This window comes from Maniola jurtina, chromosome 17, assembly GCF_905333055.1.
Source record: "Maniola jurtina chromosome 17, ilManJurt1.1, whole genome shotgun sequence".
Taxonomy (NCBI): Eukaryota; Metazoa; Arthropoda; class Insecta; order Lepidoptera; family Nymphalidae; genus Maniola; species Maniola jurtina.
Window position 1 is genome coordinate 911,601 of NC_060045.1, and position 23,117 is coordinate 934,717.

The window sequence follows — 23,117 nt, forward strand, 5'->3', positions numbered from 1 at the left end:
TTTTATTAACTATTTAATGGATAATATTATTTTTTTATTTATTAAAGTTCCATCGTTATAACCTGAGTTTTATTTAAATAGAGGTACTTATCAGCACAGCAAAGAGTAATTATAAATGTTGTAGCACAGTAAGCTAAGCTGATTCCTAGTTCTATGCTTAGGTACCTACCTTCCTAATGTCTATACGTACTGACAGGAGCATTCGCTCACTCTGAACAAAGTAAAGTTTAAAACTAAAACCCGACTGCAATCGTCTTAATAAACGCTGAAATGTAACATTGTTTTTCTGTCGCTTGGTATATTTTAATGTTGTAGTACATTTACATTTATGAACTCGGAATTTTCTATTCTTTCATTTGACACCCCACTCGATACAATAGCAAAAAAAAAAATTGGAGACCCCCACTTTTTTCATGTAACTAACATCCGTTAGGTCAATTTTTCGTATAAATAAAAAGTAGCCTATGTCACCCGGACCTTTACGGCGAATCGATTGACACCTCATTCATCAAAATAGGCCCAGTAGTTTAGGCGCTACAGTGGAACACACGGAATCTGGATACAAACATACACACATACACATACATACATAGACTGTTAAAAACATTACCCTTCCTTTTGGCTTTGCCGCAGTAGTTAGCGTAAAAAGCTAAAATCAATATACTAAATAGCTAGAGGCCAGAGCTTATAAGTAATAATCACAGACCTAGAATAATAATAATGTCTATGGTGAACCCAGATGCCAGCATGTTATTCGTCTATGGTTCGTCTGCGATTTTATTTTTAATTTTTATCTATGGATGGAAAAAAGTCAACAACAAGCAACAAGACGCTTCGAATTTTAACGTAAAATATTATTTTGTTTAGTTAAAATAAAATTGTTAATTTAAATTAGTTTTACGTAGGTATTATAACATACTAGTGCTTAATGTGTTTCAATTAATAGCAAACTAACATATCGGTACAACATGAGCGGCAGGGCGAAAAAAGCCGCGGCGCCGAAGAGGAAGGCCAATGGATACAAAATGCCTGCTCCTATACCTGTGGGAGAAGTTTTAGTTGATACAATTGGCAAAAAGAAGTGGCGGATAGGGCCATCGATTGGCGTCGGAGGCTTCGGTGAAATATACTCGGCCTGCGATCACGAAAGTTCACCCAAGAAAGGAGGGGGCTATCCTTATGTTATCAAGATTGTAAGTACATAGAAACTAAAATTACTTTTTAATTATTAGCAGCAACAACTTCAGTTGTCGTTTCGATAGACTTCCATTGTTACGATGAGTGTCTTTTGTAGAAATCTCCAAGTGAAACAGTCTTGTGCTGATCAGAGGTTCCAACTCGCTTGAGAACGTTCATCCAGTGGGGCTCGTTCCATGCTACGCTTTTTAGTGCGTCATTGGCAATCAACTACCTTAGCAGCATGGCTGTACTTTACTGAAAAGATTTATTATATAAAGCCAGCTGCTAGTAGCTACAGAATGGTGTGGTTTTTGTATTACATCTATCTGTGCAATAGGAGATAATTGCCTGAATTTATTGTACCTACTAATTAGTTAATAAAGTTTAGCTTTAGAGTAACACTCATAGATAATCTCAATTACCTCTATGGTGAGTTCTTTAGTCTCAAGAGGGAAGTCCTAGTTAATAAAGTTTAGCTTTAGATTAAAACTCATAGATAATCTCAATTACCTCTTTAGTGAGTTCTTTAGTCTCAAGAGGGAGGTCCACAGTTAGATTCCCGTGAGGGGCAAATTGGGAATTTATAATTTCTAAATTGTCTGTGGTTTGGTCTGGTGGAAGGCTTTAGCTGCATCATCAAAAAAAAACTGTTGCACAACATTTCTAAACAACAATTAGCCTAAATCTAATTAACCTTTTCTGCACTGTGCATTATGAAAGAGATAACAATATATTTAGACCTGTCATTTTTGGTTGGAAATAGCCAAAATATTTTATTTAAAATATTGCTAGATCTTCATATTAAATAGGGTTCCCGTTAATCACCAATAACTTGTTCCCAGGAGCCTCATGAGAATGGTCCTCTGTTTGTGGAGGTGCACTTTTACATTAGAAACTCTAATAAAGCTGAGAGTGAGTACATTTTATATTATTTATTAGATAATGCCAGCAACTTCGTCAGTGACTCAGGCTAAGATCTATAGACTCTCTTTGACTTTACTCAGACTTAAGATACTGTTAAAACAAGACAGTGTTATACTGCTGGCATAACTCTGTCTTGTTTTAAATGGAACTTAAGTCTAAGCAATGTCAAAGTGTGCTCTATAGATTCCAACCTCAGTGTGGTTTATCACTACCCATTACTACCCATATTATAATGTGAAAGTGTTTGTTTGTTGGTTCCTTGATTTGTCCTTCAATCACATCGCAACAGAGCCACAGAGCAACATGCGAGCATCCTAAATTGTACTTAGGTTTCTCCCAAGTTGATTCTTGCACTAGCTCTTTTGTTTTGCAGTTGAAAAATATATGAAAGACAAGAAGCTAACAACATTTGGTATGCCTCTGTACTTTGGGCACGGCTCGCACGAGTACAAGGGAGAGAAGTATCGGTACCTGGTGCTGGAGAGGTATGGGCAGAACATATGGAGTCTGTTCCTGCAGAATGGGCGGCTGTTCCCCCCACATACTGTGTTCCTGCTGGGCTTGCAAATGGTTTGTACTTTTTTCTAACTATATTGATAATAATAGCTTGATAGCCCAGTGGTTAAGATGTCGGACTCCTATTCAGAAGGTCCGAGGTTCAATCCTCGTCATACACCTCTAACTTTTCAGAGTTATTTGTGTAAATACCGAAAGTTTCGAAATAGCTACCTCATATGCTTATTTGAACTGTACCATAACTGAATCACACGTTTTTAAAAAAAATTGTCTGATTAAACAGACTAATCTTCTGAACGGCTGCACCTATTTTGATGGGATTCTCACAGACAAGTAGAGGTTTAAATAAAGATTAACATAGGTTACTTTTTTAACTGACTTTAAATATACACTGACGAAGTCGCGAGCATCAGCAAGTAATAATATAATTGTGTCTTCTATGCTTCATCCGTGACTAATTCATATTATATTATAATCATTAAAGAGTAATTAACACATTTGTTTGTAGCTAGATGTGTTAGAGTATGTGCACACTAGAGGCTATGTTCACGCGGATATTAAAGGCGGTAACATACTCCTGGGCCTTAAGAAGGGGACGGAGCATCAGGCCTACCTCGTGGACTTCGGCCTCGCAACACGGATCAATGACAAGGAGTTCAAGCCGGACCCCAAGTGTGCACACAATGGCACCATTGAGTATACCAGCAGGGATGCCCATCTAGGAGGTGAGTTGAAATAGGCCGAACGTATAGATAACATTCGGCCGTAGTACTCAGGTTTTCTTAACGGACGGACAGACAGACAGACAACAAAGTGATCCTATAAGGGTTACGTTTTTCCTTTTGAGGTATGGAACCCTGAAAACTAATGTTTTAAAATGGAAGATTATGTATACTAATACTATAAAGAGATAAAGTTTGTAAGTTTGTTTGTAGGAAGTAATCTCTGGAACTACTGAACCTATTCTGAAAATTCTTTCAGCGGTAGAAAGCTGCAGTATGGTATATTTTATTTTCAAAAATGAGATATTTTGGCGCCATTGGAAAATAAGATTTATATGCAGATACATTGGCGTAACTTGTAAAAGTGGTACTACTTTGTTCCCTTACAGTGGCCACAACGCGTGGTGACCTGGAGATCCTGGGCTACAACATGCTGCAGTGGCTCACAGGACAGCTGCCCTGGGAGAAGAGTCTCCTGCAACCCAAGACCGTGCAGGAGATGAAGGAGGCCTTCATGAAGAACGTCCGGAAGGAGATCACCAAGCTATCTAGCAGTGTACCTGGTCAGTGAACCTGTTCATAGTTAACTTTATGGAAAGTATCTCACTTTGGTTGTGCAACCAAGGGTACTATCTCACTAGAACACCACCAGAATGATAACCACTGAGCTCATTTGACATTGGTTGGTTCTACGTTGCTGATTCATGAGGTTTATCAAAATATTTTTTCGTAGGAAATAAATGTAAAATGAGCTTGGTGGCGACTGGCTATCATTCAGTGTTAGACACTGAGTTAGTGAATCAGTAGATATAGGTAGGTTATGCCATTTCTGGTGTTTCTAGTGAGATAGTGCCTTAAAAAACTAGTCTTAGAAATAAATAATTAAATTTCAGAAGCCCTTATCAAATTCTTTGAATACATTAACACATTGAAGCCCAAAGACAGTATCGACTACAGCAAGTGTAAGAAAATGTTTGAAACCTATCTGAAGTCACAAGGAGTGTCCAGAAGCAGCAAGCTAGAGTTCACAAGCAAGAAGAACAAGGGAAGTAAAGCTGTGAATGGAGATCAAAACGACAGTGGCACGGAGAAGAGTAAAGAAAAGGTTAATTTTTTACTAATTTTTATTTTATTTGAAATGGTATCATAGGACTTCGTCTGTGGTGGCGTTTGCTGGCGCGCGTGTTGTGCCTATTTGGAGTGTTTTTTTGTTAGAAATGGCCGGTTTTTGTGTTCTGCTGGTATTTATTGGTGGTGGAACTGACTGGGAAGCGCTCTAAAGGGGCGCTGCGCGTATGTCGGCGGGCGCCGGCACAGACGAAGTCCATACTTATACATATAGTTTCCCTAACTTGTAAATAACTACAAACTTGACATTGGCTAATCAGTGTAAAGCCAGACGAGAGAGAAAAAAAAAGAAAAAAAAAAAGAAAATGGTATCATACATATTTCGTTATATGGTTAGAATACTTATAGTCTGTTCATCCTTACATTTTTAAGGTAGTTAAAAAGAATTCCATAAAACAAAATGGCGAAGCGAAAATAACGAAACGAGGCAGAAAGGCAAAAATAGTGGTATCAGACGAAGATAGCGAAAATGAAGAGCCGCCGACCATAGACAATGTTTCACCCAGCAAGAGAGGCAGGAAACCACGGACAATACACTTGGATGTCAATAGCGAAGAGGAAGCAAGTACAGGTAAATATTTTGAGGTATAACTTTCTTAGTCGTGTCTTGAGAGATCGTTTTGGACAGAAATGATGATTTTCTTTCTTAATTAAAAAAAAATTGGTTGTCTGTAAAGTCGGTTTACTGACGATAGTTGAACGTGACAACAAAGGCCGATTGTGCTTCTTTGTCGCTCGTTCCGCGCTCTCGCTTGCACTTCAAGCCTTACATGGAACGCCTCAGAGCGAGGTAACGCCGCATGAGTCATGTTTTTTCGTGCGTGCAGCCGGCTCTATCGAATTATAAGACGTTGTCACGTCAAAAGCCGCCAAACAAAACAGCTGTTTTGAGGCTGCCATCTTTTATCAAAGTGTTTTATAGTATCAGGTCGCGCTCACTTAGTGACGTGACTCGAGAAATATACCTACGGTGGCGCGCCACCCAAAATATGGTGTTCATATTATTATGTACGGAACCCTGAAAGAGCGAGCCCCGACTTGCACTTGACCGGTTTTTCACTTATATAATAATATTATGACAAAAACATTAAAAAAAATGGCACGCGTTTGCTTTTACTTCATCCGCGCGTAAACGTTACACACACTCATTTATATATTTTTTTCATTTATAGAAGAAAAGAGTATACGAAAAGTCCCCGTCAGACCGAAGAAAAGAAAATCATCGGAACCTATACTGCTTGTTAAGGTCAAAAGAATAAAAGTACCATGTAGAGTAACACCGCCTGTCAAAAAAAATCACGCCAACATTGCGACGCAGACTTCTGTGGATAGATCTAGACGGAACCCGAGACAGGTGTCATTTGACAGTCCAGTCAGCGCCGTTATAGGGCAGGAGACAAATGACAAAAACACCAAAGAAAAGTCAACAAACTCTAGCCCAGACATTTTCGACGATTCCCTCATTATTGAAGATAAAAAAGTGAAGCCAAAAAGGAAGCTGTTGTCGCAACAAGAGGTGACAGTCAAGAGGGTAGTTAGGAAAAAAGTGACCTCCGTCAAACCTAAAGCGAATCGATCGTGGAAAGATACATCTGCCATCGTAAACGGACGGTCGCCACCGAAATAATGAATACTGTGCCATATTTTATACTTCAATAGTTGAGACTATCCTTAAAATTTAAGTGTATCTTGAATAATTATATAAATAGTTAATTGTGATACATTTTAAAAAAAATTCCATAAAGAAAACTTCGTAAAAACTCAATATTTGAGGTACGCTTGGATTTTAAGAATTAGTTATTAGGGAGTAACTCATTTTCCGAACAGATTAGATTATTTAAGCCTACTGACTACCAAAAAATAAAACCGATATAAACCGGTTTAGATCGGTTTCTATGTTTCATAAAAGAAAACCGATTTGTAACCATTATTGGTTTCACTTTTTTGTGTGGATTCTGTCTATCTTTTTCCTCTAGTCTGTACAATTCTATTGCCATAATTGATTTTTATACCCACCATTAAAATATAATTATATGCTTTACCTTGAAAAGTTCAAATCCGTAAACAAAACAGTCCATTTATTTTATTTATAGTTAAATTAGATTTAAAAAATAATCGGCTGCTACAACTCAAAGCTTAGTAAGGTTCAATTGTGTACCAGATAGTTAAAGTTAATTGACGGTTACCGGTAAACTTTGACCACAAGTAAAAAGCAAAATATGTCGCACAAGTCACTTAGTACGTCCATGATTACAGTTAAAGGTATGGTCCTAAGTTAACAGATCCTGTCTTATGCAGGCCATTTTGCTTTTATTGACGGTTAAAAATTAACGGTAACCGTAGCATAACTTAAACTGGACGTTAGTCCGTTTGTTTTTACAAACACTTACTAAGATTTGCTTTGGAGCAGTTTTTAACTTTTAATGTTTAAGGAACTTTAATTACTAGAGATGAGCATTGTTGCTACTTGTAAATCATTTTCATTTGGTGAAATTATTATTTTTCACAGTATGTGATTTTTGAATTTTTGCACTTATCGTTTGCTACGTTAATTCAGCTAGGAATTATGACTAAGTTTAATAGTCTTGATACTTGACCGGTGATTTTCCACAAACAGTGAATTCTCACTTCAATTGATTCAATTCACTTTCCTTGAAACGTACCTAGTCAATCGGCACTGCGCCAGCGTGGCACACTATGGCCTAAACAGTCTCATTCTGAGAGGGGGGGGGGGGGGGCGTGTTCAGTAGTGACTCCCCCCTAGGAAAATACCCTATTGTTCTAGGGGTGGCTCTTTCAAAATCAATGTTTGTTAATGTTACTATTGAATTTCAATTGAATCGTTTTTATTAATATGAATGAATGTATTATGATTTCGCTCATGTTGTATTATGAATATAAAACTAGGTAAGTACTTAATATTAAAAGCCACTTCAAAAAAGGGTAAAATACCCTATTGTTAATGTTTATAGTTAGTATTGAATTTCAATTGAATCGTTTTTAATATGAGAATGAATGTATTATGATTTTGCTTATGTTGTATTATGAATATAAAACTGTTTAAAAGACATTTTAAAAAAGGGTAAAATACCCTATTGTAAATGTTTATAGTTAGTATTGAATTTCAATTGAATCGTTTTTAATATGAGAATGAATGTATTATGATTTTGCTCATGTTGTATTATGAAAATAAAACTAATGTTGAAATACACTTCAAAAAAGGGTAAAATACCCTATTGTAAATGTTACTATTGAATTTCAATTGAATCTTTTTTTTAATATGAATGAATGTGTTATGATTTTGCTTGTGTTGTATTATGTAAATTAAACTAATATTAAAATCACTGTCTTTTATTACATACATTACTACCTACCTAATAATACCACCAAATCTAGATTTACTACCAAATCTATTCACGCGATTAATAGTTTTCTAAACGCGTGACACACTGCGAATTTGTACCAGAGAATGTGCGAGCACGCGCGGGACTAGTGAGTATCCGCACGGATGCACAATTGATTTTAGATATTATTTCAATGAGAAGAATATCGATAATATTTTGACTGAAAAATGCTCTGCGCTGCGCTCCGCCATATGTGCGCCGGCCTTAAGGAAGATAAGGGTAAAAACAATACACATTCAAATCCAAAGCTTTTTATTTTTATTTACAATATAATCGTAATATGAAAGTAAACAAAATGTAACGTACCAAAACAATTAGAAATTCAATAACCATAACATCGGCGCGTGCGACGTCCCAGTTTAGCGATCGCAGTTCCTTCCCGTAGTTGGGCTACTGTTTGACCAGTCAAGCAGCTATAATATTGCATATTATAATGCTTATAGAGGAACTGTATGTTCGCTAAGCCGCGGCGGCATCATTCGTAGCGAGCGCGACGCCCTCTCGCGGACAAAACACGAGTTACAAAAGCTAGAGTACATCTAATTCTAGTCTGATAGAGATTCCCAATCATGTAAACAAAACAAATTACATTTGAAACAGTAAAAAAAGATTATATAACATTCAAACTTGCCAAAAAAATTGTTAACGCTTATGATTAGAAGTTGATAGTGCATTTATGTCCCATTTGCGACCTAATGTAAATCGGGCCTAATCTAATCTGTGGTAGGTAAACTGTTGTACTTATGAACTGTCAAATACATATAACAACTGTCACTTTTAAATAAAACCGTTGTACAAAGCGAAAATTGTACGTCTATGGTTGTACACACGTTCCTGCGTTCCTGAAAATAGATCTGCCTCGATAGGCAGATCTTCTATTTTCAGGAACGCAGGAAGACCCGATGGTCTTCAGTGTTAGCTAGTATAACTAACACACATGATGATCGCACACCGTGTGCGTTGAGTCTCTACTTTTATTAATCTACGCTTCGGGGATTTTTGTGCTCCGCAGAGAAAAATCCCTCAGCTACGGAGGCCCATAGTATATCAACCGCGCGCCAAGTTTACACGCATTTCATTTTTTTAGGAGGCTTTTAAGCCGCCATATTTGTTTAAAAGATTGGGAATCTCTACGACCAGAGCTTATTCAATTATCATTAATACATTTTCCGGAGTGATGATAAGTATAGGCTCATTGTGATGCGGTGCCTTCCTTTTGCCCCCTTTCCTCTAACTTCACATCTCTTTACCAATTTTTTCAGGCATTTTCACATTATAAGAACTTATTAAGACCACTACATATCTATGGAATAAAATAGTTTTGCTCGATGATAAAAAAAAATGTATAACTGCAACCTCCACTTGACCCACCAGTCACGCTCGACTAGTCGCTCGGCGACTCAGTCGACGGCGACCATTAGAATCTTTATATCGTCATCGTGTGTTCTGTCTATACGCATGCAATCGCCGCAACTTCGTACACGTATATACTTCTTATAGGCAATACGACTTTGACACTATTTAGAGAATTTCTTTTGCTTGTATTTTTTGGTGTCTCATCTTCATCAATGTTATTACATGAAATATCTGAATTTTGTTCCTCTAGTGTGTCCTCCAAAGGAGTTAAACAAAGGTTAATTTTTCCATGACCAGAGCTTTTCTGACTGCATTCTGAGTATGTAGATGTCGTAGAAATTGGAGACATATCACACTAATATTATAAAGGCGAAAGTTTGTATGTGTGTGTGTGTGTATGTTTGTTACTCTTTCACGCAAAAACCACTGGATGGATTTGGCTGAAACTCAGAATGGAGACATATAATATACTGGATTAGCACATAGGCTTTTTTTATCCCGAAAAATCGAAGAATTCCCACGGGATTTCGAAAAACCTAAATCCACGCGGACGAAGTCGCGGGCGTCAGCTAGTCATTTATAACGTTAAGAAAGACAGGTGAGGCGCGTTGATTTTCAAAGTCAGTATAGACACCACTGGACTCCATGCATGAGTCTTCACTTCTATTAACAATTAGAGGAGCGTTTCCATTACCGTTTTTACCACTATAAAGTGCACCATCAATTACTTGAGCTTTTCGATCGCCTCTTTGCATATGTTCGTCTAAACCGTCCGCATCACTTTCGGTGAAAAAATCGGAATCGGTCATGGGGTCAACTCTTCTCGTCACAGGAACATTCTGCCAATCCATTTCGATAACATCTTCTCTGGGACCAACGTTATGATCAGCACTTCGACTAACTGGTCTTGACATTTCGCCGTCGCGTCGCCTTGATAACCATCAAGACTTGTGATGCTTGTTATACTCGTAATAAAACTATTAGATACCTTTGAAGTTTCCATAGATTTATCGTTTTTACTGTCGGAGTAGGTCTGCGTGTCATGTAATGTTGATGCAGAAAATTGTGAAAAGAAATAAGTGCTTATTTCACCGTTAATATCGGAGCTGTCAAGAGGTAAATCTTCAGGCGATGGTGTTTGCTCAATCCTATTGGTTACTAATGAGTTTCCATGCTTGCAATCTAATAGTATTTCTAAATTGACTCTTGTGTCACAATAGAACTAGCTGGCTCTAAAATACTACCATGAGTTGACGGTAAAAATTCTTCTTCGACTAAATTCAAACAATTTTCTTTTCCGCAATGCGTATATTTTTTTAACAAAATGTTTATCTTGTCCCGTCGATTCCTCATTTGGAAAACTGAAGGTTTAAAAGTCATTATCTTCTTAATCAAGGGGATCGATAACATCGAACGTAGCTATCGGCGCTAAAGATTCCTTAGGTTTGATGCATCGGTTGCTTATTTTAGCAAATCCATCGTTTTGTATAGTAGAAGCAGCTGAATTACTTTCGGTTTTATCCGTCGATGGAGTATCCCCATTTTCTGGAGATGCCTTGTATTCGTTGCTGTCGCAAAATATTGGCAAGCCTTCCACGGTCGCGGAACATGCATTTTCCAAATAACAAATGTCATCCATTTGATCTGGTGTAAGAATACCTAAGCTGTCATCGAGAGAGATTTCTTCGTTATTTTTGATCAATGAATTGTCGTTACGACATCTATATAAATTACAGATTCTCGCGGTCGCCGTCGACTAAGTCGCCGGGCGACTAGCTGACCGTGCGTAATGGCTCTTACACAATCTGTTTGCCGCTCCGGTTGCTCGGTGAGATTGCCGTCAAGGGTTAACTTGTCATATAATAAAAATCTAGAGGATGTAGGTATTATAAAGAGATCTTACAATGTGAATCAGCCTTTCGTCGTCAACAGTACGAGAGCGAATACGCGGTCAAGCAATCATTTGACTAAAACACAAAGTAGCACCATTTGTTAAAAAAATAGAATCCATTTTATTCCAAACTTGACTGGACTTCCTCTTGCATTGAATTACTCAAGCTTGCATGTGAGAAAGTCTAAAACTTCACTAGCGACTTTTTCAATGCGATAAAAAGTCTTGACTTTCTTCTATGCGACAAAAAGTAACTGTAAAACAAAAACTGTCAAAAATATATTTAGCTTTTGTGAGGAAAGTTAAGTTATAGGTCACACCAAAAAATGCTAGGAATTTATCACTATAACAAATAGTAGGTACTTCAGTACTCGATATTATACTAAAGATTTTTGTCAAAGAAAAGTCGCTAGTGTAGTCGTAGGCTAATTATTTAGCTCTTGCATCGAACGCTTCAAAATTCACTATCGGCTGCGACACACATATTCCAAGCCCTCGCAGTAGCATCAAAATTAACCATTAGGCCGAGACCGGACTGACGAATTCAACTTTGAAATTAAATAAAAGTGTCAATAAGAAAATGATAAAAATTAATACCAGCAATGAATTCCACATCTTTAATTTATATAAAAATGATAGATACCAAACTTGCCATAGTAGCAACAGGAAAATGAATAGATTTGATTTTTTTAATACTTAATTAGATGGGCGGCGCGGCGGCCATATTGTTTGCCATCTCTTCTCCTCTGCTAGCATCACTTTTCTTAATTTTTTCCGAAGACTAGATATGCTAAGAATAACTCAAGGAATATCCGTTGAAAGATCTTGCCTTAGTAAAAAAAATTAAAGGTTCGATCCAATATTCTCTCCACTATATGTGCTTGATGGCTACATTCATTTTACATTGTAAATCACGGATACATACCATGATAAAATGTCGTTATACCACGAAATAAGCTTAAAATCATTGGCTACAATATTATGTCAGTCCGATCACACCTCAGGCTTTCACCAATACCGTGAACTGTCCTAGACAATAGACATAACTTAGTAAACCTTACTATTAAACATTATAAAAACCACTATTTACGCCGTTACAGGAACATTTTAATGCAAAATCTATTTAACTTGCAATGGGACTAGTATAGTACATATAGATATCATACAAAAGGAGATCGCATACGTCGAACGCATATTTTGGAGTTAGCACGAGTCTACACATCTTGAAAACTTTCATAGATATTAAATATAGTAACTCTATAACGTCAAAGTAAAATAGATCTTAACAGTCTTGTTTTAAGGCTAAAGTTCGACAGAGAGCGCACTAAACGGGAAGTAGGAACTTTGCGAAATACCAGTAAAAATCGCAACACGGCACGACAAATTTTGGCCGCGCGATTTTTCTTGCAAAATTCTGCAACATAATATGGAAATTACATGTTATGAAACGCACTCACGACAAAATACACGCGAACGACCTCATACAATTTTCATGTCAAAGAATTCTGCGGTTAAAATCATGATTCAGAAAACATAAGAGCTGACAAGATACTTAACAGTTACTCTTTTCAACTCCGACGTTAATGTTGTCGATGCTTGAAATCCAAACCAAATACTATATTTCTTTAAGCTCTTTTTACTTTGACATTACAGTTTCCATGTTCAGGGTTCTATCAACGTTGGCGAGATGTACACATTCATACTAAGGGTTAACATACTGAAAAAGATTCGCCTCTTGCGTGGGTAGTTTTGTATGCGATCACCTGAAATCTCCAATTTTCCTTGTCATGAACATCAGTATAGTTCGGAGTTCTTATTTAATTTATAAACGCGGAAACGGGGTAACTTTGCTTTTCAATTTAACTTAACTTTGGACATCAACATAAAAAAGGAGCTGTATTTTTTCTCTCTGGAATGCATTGACAAATATTGGCTTTGATCATGATCAACTCATCGCCGGCGCACTACAGAGCACGGATCTCCTCTCAGAATGAGAAGGGGTTTTGGCCATAGTCGCGCTGGCCAAGTGCGAATTGGCGACTTCACACACCTTTGAGAACATTATGAAGAAGTTTCTATCATAGATATAATATTATATCTTGGGTTTTCTATACAAAGAAAAAAGTAATATAAATTAATCTTTATATCATGCTGTGAAACTACTTCGCTCTCAAAGTCATTGAAAAGCAAAGTTTACTCTATTCGCCGTAATTTTTCTTACATACATACATAATAATGTATTTAATGTTTTAAATAAGGCCGTATTCACACTAGCGTTCGATGTAGTAAAATACAATATTTTCTCACCAATGTAAATGACGCCACAATATAGTTATTAATATTACACTCCTTTTAGAATACGCGAAAATTTATAACAATTTAATTTATATCATTTAACTATTATTTAAACCTGTTTTGTGACCTTGCCTAGTGCGGCGCTATAGTACTTTTGTGCTAATAAATAAATATATTATAACACTTTTTTTTTTATTAATTTGGTAAGTATATTTTTTTCTATAAAATATAAGTGAAGCATATTTTAAAAGGAGATTTCTTTAACGTTCTACATCATTAAGCTGGATACACACGATCGATAGTTATACTATAAAATGGTTGTCTCAAATTCAATACAATAATTTTATTTTTTTCACTGTCTACTGTGTGTAGCCAACCTAAATATTATTCTATCCTTATATTCCGCAACCTTCCATTCTTAAGCCTAGTGTAAAATAGAATCAACTCAACGTCTTACAGCTATGTGGAATAAAGTAATAGTTTATGCTATTTTATGTAATGTAAAAACTAAGCGTACGACCACACTAGCGATATTTTATCTCATCGTTTACACAATACTTACATGACCAGACTTTAAAGTTCAAAAGACTTTTTACAAGTTAGAGGAAAATTGGTCCTTGATGTTGCAGATTTTTGCCATAGCAATGAGTGCTTGGTTTTTTTATACAAAGCGACTATTTCGTCGTGCGACAATATGTCGCTAGTGTGCTCCTACGTTGAAATGTTACTATATAATTGCGAGGTGGCTAGCTAACTGCGTACTGGCTTACCTAGTGAAGCGCCGAGAAAACTGTCACTTGTATAATGAAATTTTCCTAAATTACTTTAAATGTAAACGAGTAGCTTCATGCTGAAATGATAAAAACTTTTATCGTTATGACGTTTATCAGTGAGAAATAGTACAGTTATCCAGATTCTAATCTTTAGAACTTGATCAAGACCTACCCGTATACGAATATAAATGAATCACATTAACTAGGACTGGGAAACACTGGGGTATATTATAATAAACAAATCCGTGATATTTCATTACTTAAGATATTCGCTTAAGAGGGGTCTCTCCGTCACTCGCTCCATACAGACGTAGTTCGTCTCTCATTGGAATACTAACCAATCATGCTCAATGCAATTTTGTAGAAACGTTCCGGAAACTAATATCTATGCCTGTGGTTTTCCAGATTTCCGTTAAAATATTCGGTTTTAAAGTTATGCGGTCTTAAAAATTCACATACAAATCTTTGAGCCCCTGTAATTTTAAAACTACATATTTTTAGAAAAATCTAAAACACCTCAGCCACAGATATCAGTTTCTTGAATATGTCTGAAAAATTTCATGGACTTTGGTTGCTTAATATTCAAATGAAATTGGGGCTACGATTGTATGGAGTAAGTGACGGAGAGAGCCCTGTTAAATCTTAATAGTAGGTAATAAAACAACAATAAATTATACAAGTGACAACTCTCCAGCGTGACTTTTACAACACAGGCTCAATTGGGAGCGAATTCTTTTAAATAAGTAGGTATAAATATAATAATTAAAGTAACAAAAAACAATGGCTGTGCTAAATTGTACTACACTATACACTTTCATTCAAGGTGTTTAGTTTTCAACTGGATTTAAAATGACACTAGATTACGCTAGTCTTACTCGTATATCGTCTAGTTTACAGCAAAAACCCAAGTTGTGGTACTTGTTTTCGACAAAACTTGTTAAAAACACTTGTTAAGTGATAAACTTATGTATTGTCTTTGTTTCAGACAGTCTCTCTTGCAAAGATATGGACAAGTATGCTAGATAAGGCGTGCCAAAGAAAATGACAGTTGTTTTTTTTGTGCAGATTCAAAGCGCCCTGACTAGCGTACCGGTTTAAAATTTTGTCAAATGGTCTTCTTGTTGACATTGTATGGCTCAGAATGTTGGGAAATAAAAGGGGCGAATCAATTGGCATGGATATTAAGCGGCTGGCGGGAAGTGGCTGGATGAGGAAGGCTGAGGACCGGGTGTGGTGGTGCTCTTTAGGGAAGGCTATGTCCAGCAGTGGACGTCCACAGGCTGATGATGATGATGAAATTGCCATGGTATAGACATGTAATGCGGAGGGAAGAAAATCATGTCACTAAGAATGTTAAATGTGCATATGTGTGTGAAAAAAGAGGAGAGGAAGACCAAAGAAAAAGTTGATGGCTTGTGTGAAAGAGGATATTATGTGTGTAACAGGGGTGGAAAATACGTTGACGTATGACAGAAGTGAGTGGAGGAAAAAGACATATGCCGACTCCACATAGCGTGTCATAAGGACAAGAAGAGGTCTTCGTGTTGACACTATGTTGACAGATAACATTTAGTTCCGAGTACGCTCACATGACGCTCAGTACCTACTGCTGTCAGCGCCAAAATGGCGATAGTCAAGTAGCTTCAAAAACAGGTCGACAGTAGCAAGTCTAGCGTACTTGTATTTGTCAGTGCTCTTTTAACAGTCCAAGTAAAAATTTTTGCAAGTTTTGTTCACAATACTAGATGTACTATTTCACAATGACCGCTCAGCCTTGGATGTAGTAGTGAATGTACCGATAAGCGTTAACGCATTTGTGTGCGTAACGTAAACGCGACGCACGCTTTAATCATGTGTATGTGTGCACTCAAACAAACGTAGCCAAACGGTCTTCGTGAAATAGAATCTGTGCTTTACCAACTTGTTTTTATTGCAAGTGAAAAATAGCAACAATCATACTACATACAGAATACTATGTCGAGACTTGGTTTAAGGGTTTCGTTTGATTTTTAATTTTATCAAGTTTTTTGATGTATTCTAAAATTGTTCCTAATTGCATTGGTGATACACACACTAACAAAGACAGAGACACTAGACGACTACACCATCCACGTGTTTGTATTTTGCTTTATGTAAATAGTACCTACCCTATCTAGGTAAACTACAAATCACTGAAAAACCTAAAAAACTTCGCTTTGAACTATCGCATTTTTTTTTCTACTTGATCAAATACGTATATTCATCCATAGTTTTTGTACATCAATGTACTATAAAGATAGGCAAGGCGCGGGTCGCGGCCGGATTACAGTAGACGTAAAAATCAAGGCTATGACAGAATCATTTTCAGTTGGTATTTTTTTTTACTTAACACTGATTTTATAGGTAATTTTCGCACTTACAATCGTTTGCTATACTATTTAACTAGATGTTTTTCACTTTCGCAGTGATGCAAGTGTTCTCGCTCGCACACTCTTTATAGTCTTAGTTCGTGTCGATGAGCATGTGCGCGTGAAATTGTTAAAATAAAGCGAGCTTAAAGGCAATAATTTTCAAACTTTGTGAGATTTTGAATCATGATCTTTGAATAGCTACTTTATGTAAGGTAGCAAGTATAATCATATGAAAAGGCTTCTTACGTGATTTTTCACCTTCTACCAATGAAATGATCCATCTCAACGTCGCTGTCACCCTGCCGCAACCCGCGCCCTATCTCATGAGCCATCCAAGCAGTACAATACTACCACTTATGCCTATGTACCTGCGCAAAAATTTTTGAACTAGATGATGCCCGCAGCTTCGCCCGCGTGGATTTGTCAGATCCCCTGCAGCATCAGGATTGAGGAGTTGGAATCCAAATTTTTACGGAACTATGTAGAAAGTTCCTCTATCGATTAAAAAAAAATTACGCAAACGGTTCAGAAATCTCGGAGATATCAGTGCATAGGTAGAAAAAACACAACCCCATTTTTAAAGTCGGTTAAAAAACTAGCCTATGTTACTCCTTTGGTTAATCCTCTACTTGTCTGTCAAAGTCCCGTCAAAATAGGTTCAGCCATTCCGAAGATTAGGCGTTAAAACAGACAGTCACTTCAATTTTATTTATTAGTATAGAGTATAGATGTTTTTGAATGGCGCGAAATATATCAGCCAATCAGAGCACGTCCGTACGTTATTCGTTGTTGCCTATGCGCCATGTTTTGTACGCGCGAATAATGAGTGAGATAGCACGAGTATCTGTTGTTCTTGTGTTTAAAATCTTAACGTCAAGCAATAAGGTCTGTATTCGATTGGTGTACTTTCGGTTTTAGTCGGCGTTGGGTTAACTTACAAAAGTGGTAGTACTGTACACTTATACATTTCTACTGTCAATAAGTTACAAATTACACAAAATAGTCATCCTACTTATTGAATTGCAATAAATAACCTTTATATTATTATTATTTTATTAAGTATAAAAATTTGGTGTTAACTCAGTCAGGCATTATTATACAGGTCCCATTACTTTATTTAGTTTATTATTAATATTTCGAGCGCGACAAAAGTTATTTTGGTAATAGTATTTCAACTTAAAACTACTCGTTTCTAAATACACGTAATGTTTTTAAAGTATGAAAAACTTAAGTGAGGAGGCGAATCTTGATTTTCACACGTCCAAAAAAAAATGAGGGCAATGTTTTCAGGGTTTGTATGTGAGTTTCTTAATTCCATCATTACAGATTTGGATGTATGGGGTATTGTTAGAATCCTTATATCATACCGAGTGACAATGGCTATGACTTGTTTCAAAAAAAAAATTAAATATACTTCACTTTGAGTTATCTGATCTTAGAACGCGACGATGAATTAGAATTACCATCGTACAATAATATCAATTTTATGTTATTTTTTGATAAATGTGTAGTAATAATCTATGATGTTACCTATCATTGTATTGATATTGGAGAGTCAAAATGCCCCGATTTATTTGCGAAAAATGACCCTGACCCATACGTTCCTGAGCCTGTACTTTATTTTGTTTCAAGATGGTCGCACTCTGCACGGCTTTTGACACGTTCTTAACGCGAACTAGCAATGAAACCGTGGTACAAGTGGAAAATAAGGATTTCCTTGATGCCTATAAACGCAACGCACATAACAAAACGGTGTAATTACACCGTGGTACGGTGTAACGGTTTAATCCGGACGTTTTTGGCCCACTGAATACAAATCTTAACTCATTTTCGAGCAAAACAACCTAAAAATGTACTAAAATTGAGTCCAAAGATTACAATTTTGAACACTCAACACAAACTTGAACTCATTTCCAAGCAAAAAACACCTAAAATTGACTCCAAAGTTCGTGATTTCAATCAAAACGGTACATTAAAATTTCAAATAGTTTTAATTCATTTTCTTTGTTCCTCCTGTAAAAATTTATTTCGTGGAATCGGACCATTTTGAACACCTTATAACTTTAAATTCGACTTCTGCGTTTGTACAAAGGCGTATGTGCTACGAAAAAAAAAAATTCTTAAATGCGCGCTGAAACAATTATCTACGTCATGAGCAGAAGATTTTTTCCGTTCAAAGGCAAGACACTGCAGTATGGAAACCATGCCACACAATCGAAACTAACAGTATATAGGTCAGTATATAGGTATACATATACTAACAGTGACATAGATCGCGTTGTTCATGGGAGTCACGAAAAAGTTGAAATAATTTTTGTACTTGTATATGAAAGAAAAACTATTGATATAATATGTACCTATACTCTTTTCAATGTTTAATAACTTTTTCTCTCATTGATTTTGAATCAAATATTTGTACATACAGAATTGTTACAATTTTACTTTTGATTTAAAACTATTTAGGTTCGTGTTGGCGGGTCCAAAATGCCCGATTACCTTTCATTAGAACAACGCAACGGGTTATACCCGGAAAATAAACGTATCCAATTTGATTAGATTAACGATGCAATCAAACTTAAGCAATATAATATGGATCGCATATCCGGTCCGAAAAGACTAAAAATCAGTTCGCGTATAGAAAGAAAACAACTATGATTTATCTTAAAATATCTTAACTGGGTGGGAAAATGTTTAACAAATGAAGTAAAGAATGCGTATTTCCTACTAAACAACAAAAGTAACAGCATAACGACACTTTAACATAATATCCAAATACGATTTGGAAAACACAAACTTATTCCACTAATCAAAAACCGTTTAAGTTAAATTACGATTATCGAATAGGAACAAATAAAATCTATAATAACTGTGTTATACACGTGGATTAACAAACAATCTTCTGCGTCGTCAACTAAAAAGTAAAAACGTATATCTTTTGTGCCGTCTTGCTGCAAATCATTGCCGTATTAACACAGTCGTACGTATTTTACGTACTCTTACGCATACATAATATTATGTTCCTATGTCTTGAAATTAGACATTTAGTAGAAGTATTCTACTAGTTTTCAGACATAAAATGTCGGCCAACTTTAACTTAAATAGTTAACCAAAGTATTTGTGATATTTCGCACTAATCTTTGTAAGTCAACGCTCAAAAATAATGCAATTATGTTGATATTTGGAAACGATATAACTTTTTATTAACGATAAAGGGCAAGCTCAGGTTTAAAAGTAGTTTTGACAGAGATTTTCATGTAGTCTACATAGTGGTGGATATAACATCACGGCTGATATTCTTTGACTGATCTCCCGTTTCGGAAAGAGATGGAGGAAGAAAAGAAATTAAAATCCAGCATTACTATCTTCAGTGAAAAAAAAATGTAGACCAATGAAAAACGTCAACATGATATTATAATAACAAACGATAACAGAGTGTAGAAATAACTTCGGATTCGAAAAACGCTCGGTAAAAATTGCACAAATAGCACACAGTTTAGTGATCATACAGTTCAGAAATTAAATTTTAGCTTATAAGAGAATAGTCTTGATTTTTCGAAGCGCAGATTATTAAGTACAGCCCTAAATCAAATACCTGTTTACTATTCATTCTTGAATTGCGAAATCCAATATATTTCAAAAATTAAAAACAATGGCATGACTTCCACTTTTATCTAATTATCGTTATTTTCGCACTGTATGGTAGCTAAACTGTGACAGTAGTCTGATTAAACCCGCTCGACACTCGCGCCACGCTGCGTAACTATGGGGATGATGCTTAGGTCAAAAATAAATTATTCATTAGTAATCATTAAATAGAGGGTCTTCCGAAATTCGTAAAATCCACACTCACTGCTAGTTTTAAGTTTGCCAACCATTTTGAAATATCGATTTAACTAAAAAAAAGTACGTCAAATGTGTATGACGTCACATTTATTCTGTGTATTTCATACAAGCTCCCATACTAAGCGAGCGTTTTGACATTTGACGTTGCTGATTTGACTAAAAGTCATCATCTCTATTGAGTAGTCGCGGCTTCACGAAGTTCTCCATCCAATTTCGGTTTTGCTGTCTTCGATAGACGCAAATTTTGACAGCGTTCGCAAGTTTGGCACGAGTGAAGACCGGGCATTACAGAGTACCGTAGGAACACAATAGGCAGTATATCCGGGAACGTAAAGTAATGAGTGACTACGTTTAGGCCTCTCTCACAACCGTTGCATTATCGACTAAGGGCAATCGAATATAAATTCAGTATGACATCGAATCGAACGATCAGAGTAAAATTGATCTAAAATCTATAAGTTATAATGTAGTTTTTTCAGTACTTCCAATTTTTGTTTTACGATGTTTCTGCACTGGCGGTACGTGTATGGATGAATTTGATCCTTAAAATATCAGATCTGAGGTCTATTTTGCTTTGACGTTATAGTGTCTCGATACATCGTTTGTACATCGTCAACGTTGTATTTAGAATATTGAAGTTGAGTTAAATGAATCTAAACCACTTTGTTTTAAAGCTTAATTTTGCTTAAATTTCAACAGTCATAAATTTCCTTTAAGAAATAAAGAAATCAGTAGTTCAGAGTATATTCGACTTTAAAGCAAGATACATTCGATCCATTTTTTTTTCGGCAGGTTACCACCAGTAAAAATATATTCAATTGCCCATGTAACTATTATTAATATTGATTAACCATCCATTTTTGGATTACATTGATATTTTGATCATTTATTAAGCTTTTCTAGGAGTTAAAAAAATGTAATCCAAAAACAGATAGTGTCTGCTTTTAAAATTGGATATTAACAATTTATGTACTAGAAGAATTGTTTAGTTATTATTTATGTATATTTAATATTTATGGTTGTAACAGCGATTGTACTAGACTAACTGAAAACTTCCTAAAATTAATCTTTATATAATATAATTATATAAGAGGAAAAACTGACGTATATTTAACATTTTAAGGGTTTATATTTGAGATTTTGCATAGTATATAGGTTCTTTTCACAATGAAGTTTTTTTTTATACATTTTTGTACAGATAAACTATAATTTCAAACAGTATAATCAGGTATGTAAGTCATGTCAAAAAAAGTTTATATATGTATTCACCGGTTAATATAACGTCATTTATTTTGGTAAAATTTTATTTTATCGCAACTGTTGCTAGAATAAAACTGTTTAGCTTATTAGACTTTAGCAATGTTTTTTAGTCAGGGTACAATAGGATCAGGGTATGAAATACCGCCTCCCCAATGGTATTGATTTTTCAAAATAGTTGTAGTTTAATTTCATTATCATCATCCTTCTATCATCGAATGGCAGTTTTTGACGTGACAACGTCTTATAATTCGATAGAGCCGGCTGCACGCACGAAAAAACATGACTCATGCGGCGTTACCTCGCTCTGAGGCGTTCCATGTGCAAGCGAGAGCGCGGAACGAGCGACAAAGAAGCACAATCGGCCTTTGTTGTCACGTTCAACTATCGTCAGTAAACCGACTTTACAGACAACCAATTTTTTTCTTTAAAAGCGCATCACCAATTTCGTACGTAAATCCTTTCACACATGCGCACCAAATACGCTGCTGTGTAAGGCTAGGGACACACCTAGCAGAAAACTATTTCTTTCAGTTTTCGAATTTTCCGCATTTATGGTTATTTTGCAAGGTCCATGCAAAATTTTGAGGTAAATTTCTTCTTCCAAGTATTTTTGCAAGTCAGAATGATAGCTAACGGCGCAAATTAATCAACCTATCTATTATCCGTCCCATAACTCAGCAACGTTATTTGTCAAAAAATATCATGACATTTTTGACAAATACGAACTTTGCTAAATAACTTATCGACAGATTACAGATAGGCTGAAAAATATGGTGTCACAAAACATAGGTGTAATGCGTGCCAGTAAAGAGATAATCGAAATGAAGCAGCGCTGATCATTCCGTCTCACTCACACACAATACACAGGTATACTGTGGAAGTGAGATCGAATAATTAACGCAACTCTTTTCGATTTGTTTCTTTATTGACATACGTTAAGAAGCATATTAAGCTTGTCAACGCGCAATATCTAGCAAGCAAGCCATTGTAAAATCAGACGTATTTACACAGCTTTACAGTTTAATTTACCTTGCTTTCGATGCTAGAGATATGTTATTAAAAGTTGAGTCTCTAAAATCGGCAATTAAAGACAGCATAATATATCATTTCTTTTATCGTATTTAGGAAAATCTTTAGTGTGTATGAACGCAAAGCATTCACGCTGTTGGCGCTAAACCATGAATCTATAATATTATATACTTGGATTGCTTACTCGTAATACCTACAATGTACTTCGACTTCCGAGCGAGAGCGAGAGATCGGATCCCACTGGAATTTGATCTCTCGCTCTAATTGGTTTGTCAAAGTGGGATAGCGATAAGTAGGTATTTGCTTCAAGTTTTGGAAGTGAACTCTTCATTACTTCTATAGCGCACGACAGGTTGAGATGGCAAGTGGGGTGGGGACGCCTTGCACACCCGCACAGCCCCCGCGCT

At 36.1% G+C, this 23,117-nt stretch overlaps 1 protein-coding gene and 2 long non-coding RNA genes across 4 annotated transcripts; 1 reads left to right on the top strand and 2 right to left on the bottom strand.

The window, feature by feature from the left end:
• Nucleotides 1-782: 782 nt before the first annotated feature.
• Nucleotides 783-7,529, top strand: LOC123873690 (nucleosomal histone kinase 1-like). Of its 2 annotated transcripts, XM_045918670.1 has the most exons (9): nucleotides 788-846; nucleotides 947-1,193; nucleotides 2,022-2,091; nucleotides 2,477-2,673; nucleotides 3,128-3,344; nucleotides 3,731-3,904; nucleotides 4,235-4,446; nucleotides 4,842-5,040; nucleotides 5,642-7,529. In XM_045918670.1, the coding sequence occupies exons 1-9, from the start codon at nucleotides 797-799 to the stop codon at nucleotides 6,094-6,096; spliced, it is 1,821 nt and encodes a 606-aa protein (XP_045774626.1). In that variant the 5' UTR covers nucleotides 788-796; the 3' UTR covers nucleotides 6,097-7,529. The 2 variants fall into 2 exon arrangements, with proteins under 2 accessions (XP_045774627.1, XP_045774626.1); XM_045918671.1 differs by having other exon boundaries at nucleotides 783-1,193; nucleotides 4,842-5,041; nucleotides 5,640-7,529.
• Nucleotides 7,530-8,108: 579 nt separating this feature from the next.
• Nucleotides 8,109-22,709, bottom strand: LOC123874132. The gene is made up of 3 exons (XR_006797837.1): nucleotides 22,699-22,709; nucleotides 12,339-12,342; nucleotides 8,109-9,176 (listed from the first exon to the last, which is right to left on the bottom strand). It is a non-coding gene; the product is annotated as an uncharacterized LOC123874132 (long non-coding RNA).
• LOC123874133 lies at nucleotides 18,361-21,921 on the bottom strand. Its single transcript, XR_006797838.1, has 2 exons — nucleotides 18,507-21,921; nucleotides 18,361-18,433 (listed from the first exon to the last, which is right to left on the bottom strand). It is a non-coding gene; the product is annotated as an uncharacterized LOC123874133 (long non-coding RNA).
• Nucleotides 22,710-23,117: the final 408 nt, after the last annotated feature.